The 3,690-nt window shown below is 45.5% G+C and overlaps 1 protein-coding gene across 1 annotated transcript; it reads left to right on the top strand.

The window, feature by feature from the left end:
* The first annotated feature begins 1,546 nt into the window (after nucleotides 1-1,546).
* Nucleotides 1,547-3,283, top strand: LOC116474957 (bridging integrator 2-like). The gene is given in 3 exon segments (XM_032754376.2): nucleotides 1,547-1,718; nucleotides 1,721-3,142; nucleotides 3,145-3,283. Coding segments are annotated over 3 exon segments (1,704 nt in total). The 3' UTR covers nucleotides 3,255-3,283.
* Nucleotides 3,284-3,690: the final 407 nt, after the last annotated feature.

The raw sequence follows: 3,690 nt of genomic DNA, 5'->3' as shown, positions 1-3,690 counted from the left end.
TCTAGCAAGACAGGCCAACATTCAAACTCAGGAAATACAGAGACCACCACTAAAATACTCCTCGAGAAGAGCAACCCCAAGACACATAATCGTCTGATTCACCAAGGTTGAAATGAAGGAAAAAATGGTAAGGGCAGCCAGAGAGAAAGGTAGAGTTACCCACACAGGGAAGCCCATCAGACTAATAGTGGATCTCTGCAGAAACCCTACAAGCCAGAAGAGAGTGGGGACCAATATTCAACATTCTTAAAGAAAAGAATTTTCAACTCAGAATTTCATATTCGCCAAACTAAGCTTCATAAGCAACGGAGAAATAAAATCCTTTATAGACAAGCAAATGCTGAGAGATTTTGTCACCACCAGGCCTGCCTTACAAGAGCTCCTGAAGGAAGCACTAAACATGGAAAGGAACAACCAGTACCCGCCACTGCAAAAACATATCAAATTGTAAACAACATTGACACTATGAAGAAACTGCATCAATTAATGGGCAAAACAACCAGCTAGCATCATAATGACAGGATCAAATCCACACATAACAGTATTAACCTTAAATGTAAACAGGCTAAATGCCCCAATTAAAAGACACAGACTGGCAAGTTGGATAACGAGTCAAGACCCATCAGTGTGCTGTATTCAGGAGACCCAGCTCACATGCAAAGACACACATAGGCTCAAAATAAAGGGATGGAGGAATATTTACCAAGCAAATGGAAAGCAAAAAAAAAAAAGCAGGGGTTGCAATCCCAGGCTCTGATAAAACAGACTTTAAACCAACAAAGATCAAAAGAGACAAAGAAGGGGATTACATAACAGTAAAGGAATCAATGCAGCAAGAACAGCTAACTATCCTAAATATATATGCACCCAATACAGAAGCACCCAGATTCATAAAGCAAGTTCTTAGAGACCTACAAAGAGACTTAGACTCCCACACAATAATAGTGGGAGACGTTAACATCCCACTGTCAATATTAGACAGATCAACAAGACAGAAAATTAACAAGGGTATTCAGGACTTGAACTCAGCTCTGGACCAAGTGGACCTAATAGACATCTACAGAACTCTCCACCCCAAATCAGCAGAATATGCATTCTTCTCAGCACTACATCGCACTTATTCTAAAGTTGACCACATAATTGGAAGTAAAACACTCCTCAGCAAATGCAAAAGAACAGAAATCATAACAAACAGTCTCTCGGACCACAGTGCAATCAAACCAGAACTCAGGATTAAGAAACACTCAAAACCGCACAACTACATGGAAACTGAACAACCTACTCCTGAATGACTACTGGGTAAAAAGAAATGAAGGCAGAAATAAAGATGTTCTTTGAAACCAATGAGAATGAAGACACAACGTACCAGGATCTCTGGGACACATTTAAAGCAGTGTGTAGAGGAAAATTTATAGCACTAAATACCCACAAGAGAAAGCAAGAAAGATCTAAAATTGACACCCTAACATTACAATTAAAAGAACTAGGGAAGCAAGAAAACCACAGGGCATGGGGCCAGGGTGGCAGCCCCCAGGGAGCCGGCAGAATGGCAGAGGGCAAGGCGGGTGGCACAGCCGGCCTCTTCACCAAGCAGGTGCAGAAGAAGTTCAGCAGGGCCCAGGAGAAGGTGCTGCAGAAATCGGGGAAAACTGTAGAAACCAAAGATGAACAATTTGAACAAAGTGCTAACAACTTCTACCAACAACAGGCAGAAGGCCACAACTATACAAGGACCTGAAGAACTTCCTTAGTGCAGTAAAAGTGATGCATGAAAGCTCAAAAAGAGTGTCAGAAACCCTGCAGGAGATCTACAGCAGCGAGTGGGATGGTCACGAGGAGCTGAAGGCCATTGCAGAGAATAATGATCTCCTTTGGGAAGACTACGAGGAGAAACTTGCTGACCAGGCTGTGAGGACCATAGAAGACTACATCACCCAGTTCAGCGAAATTAAGGACAGAATTGCCAACTGGGGTTGGAAACTCGTGGACTATGACAGTGCCCGACATCACCTGCAGGCAGTGCAGAATGCCAAGAAGAAAGATGAGGCCAAGACTGCCAAGGCAGAGGAAGAGTTCAACAAAGCCCAGACTGTGTTTGAAGATCTGAACCAACATATGCAAATCAACAGACTACTAGAGGAGTTGCCTATTCTTTATGATAGTCATATTGGCTGCTATGTGACCATCTTCCAAAACATTTCCAACTTGACGGATGTCTTCTACAGGGAAATAAGCAAGCTGAACCACAATCTCTCCGAGGTGATGAGCAAACTGGAGAAGCAACATTCCAGTAAAGTCTTTGTGGTGAAGGGACTATCAAGCAGCAGCAGGCGCTCTTTAGTCATTTCTCCCCCAGTTCGAACATCTACAGTCTCCAGTCCTCTTACCTCACCTACTAGTTCCTCTACACTTTCCTAGAAGAGTAAGAGTGAATCTGTCTCAGCAACTGAAGATCTGGCACCTGAGGCAGCCCAGGGGGAAGACAATTCTGAGATCAAGGAGCTCTTAGAAGATGAGGAAATAGAGAAGGAAGAATCTGAAGCAAGCTCCTCTGAGGAAGAAGAGCCTCTACCAACCTGCAACAGCCCCTCTCAGGCCCAGCCCTCTCCTATCATTGAGAGTGTCAAGTCCCAGGAGGAAGTTCTCCCCAGCTCCCCTGCTCTATCACCAGGTGGAGCCCTAAGCCCTTCAGGACACCCTTCATCATCTGCCACAGAAGTAGTCCTCCGAACCCGCACCGCAGGTGAAGGATCTGAACAACCAAAGAAGAGAGCCTCTATCCAGAGGACCTCAGCACCTCCTAGTAGGCCTCCTCCACCCAGAGCCACTGCAAGCCCCAGGCCCTCCTCAGGGAACACACCCTCCAGCCCTCCAGCCTCTGGAGGGGGTTCACCCACCAGCCCTAGGGCCTCCTTGGGGACTGGGACTCCAAGTCCTAGGACCTCCTTAGAGGTCTCTCCTAATCCAGAACCACCAGAGAAGCCAGTAAGAACTCCTGAGGCCAAAGAAAATGAAAACATCCACAATCAGAACCTCGAAGAACTCTGTACTTCCCCCACCTTAATGACATCTCAGATTGCTTCAGAGCCTGGAGAGGCAAAGATGGAAGACAAGGAAAAGGATAATAAGCTTGTCTCAGCTGACCCTCGGAGGGCCAAGACCAGCTGAAAGTCTCCACAGTACCAGACAAGAGCAACCTCACAGCACCTGAACCTCAAGAAGAGGTATCTACCCGTGAAAATGCACAACTCTGAAGAGAAACTGCCAGGACTCCCCAAACCCCACACCTCCCCAGAGAAGCTCTTCAACCAGAGGGTATAGGTCAGAGGGATATCAGAGCCAGCATCCATCCCTGGGTTCTCAGTAAGAATGATGGTGCTGTCTAAAGACCTGGCATTAATGGAGGTGGAGGAGCAGCCTTATGGGAGGGATGGAGGGAGGCAGGCTGGGGAGAAGAGAACATTAGACTCAGGGAATATTTAATTCAGGTTTTAGCATTATTAGAATAAGACTTTATACATTAACTAAAGTGGAGCTATAATCACTATAAAAAGCAAAAGTATCTATAGACACAGACACTTGTCTACACAGAGACATAACCACACATACTCAGAGGACAGTGAACAAATCTGCCTTTGACTTATGACCCATTTTGCAAGACTTAAAGCCAGAAGAACACGTTTTCAGATT

This window comes from Hylobates moloch, unplaced genomic scaffold (assembly GCF_009828535.3).
Source record: "Hylobates moloch isolate HMO894 unplaced genomic scaffold, HMol_V3 SCAFFOLD_2, whole genome shotgun sequence".
Lineage (NCBI taxonomy): Eukaryota > Metazoa > Chordata > Mammalia > Primates > Hylobatidae > Hylobates > Hylobates moloch.
This window is presented reverse-complemented; position numbering and strand designations above follow the sequence as displayed.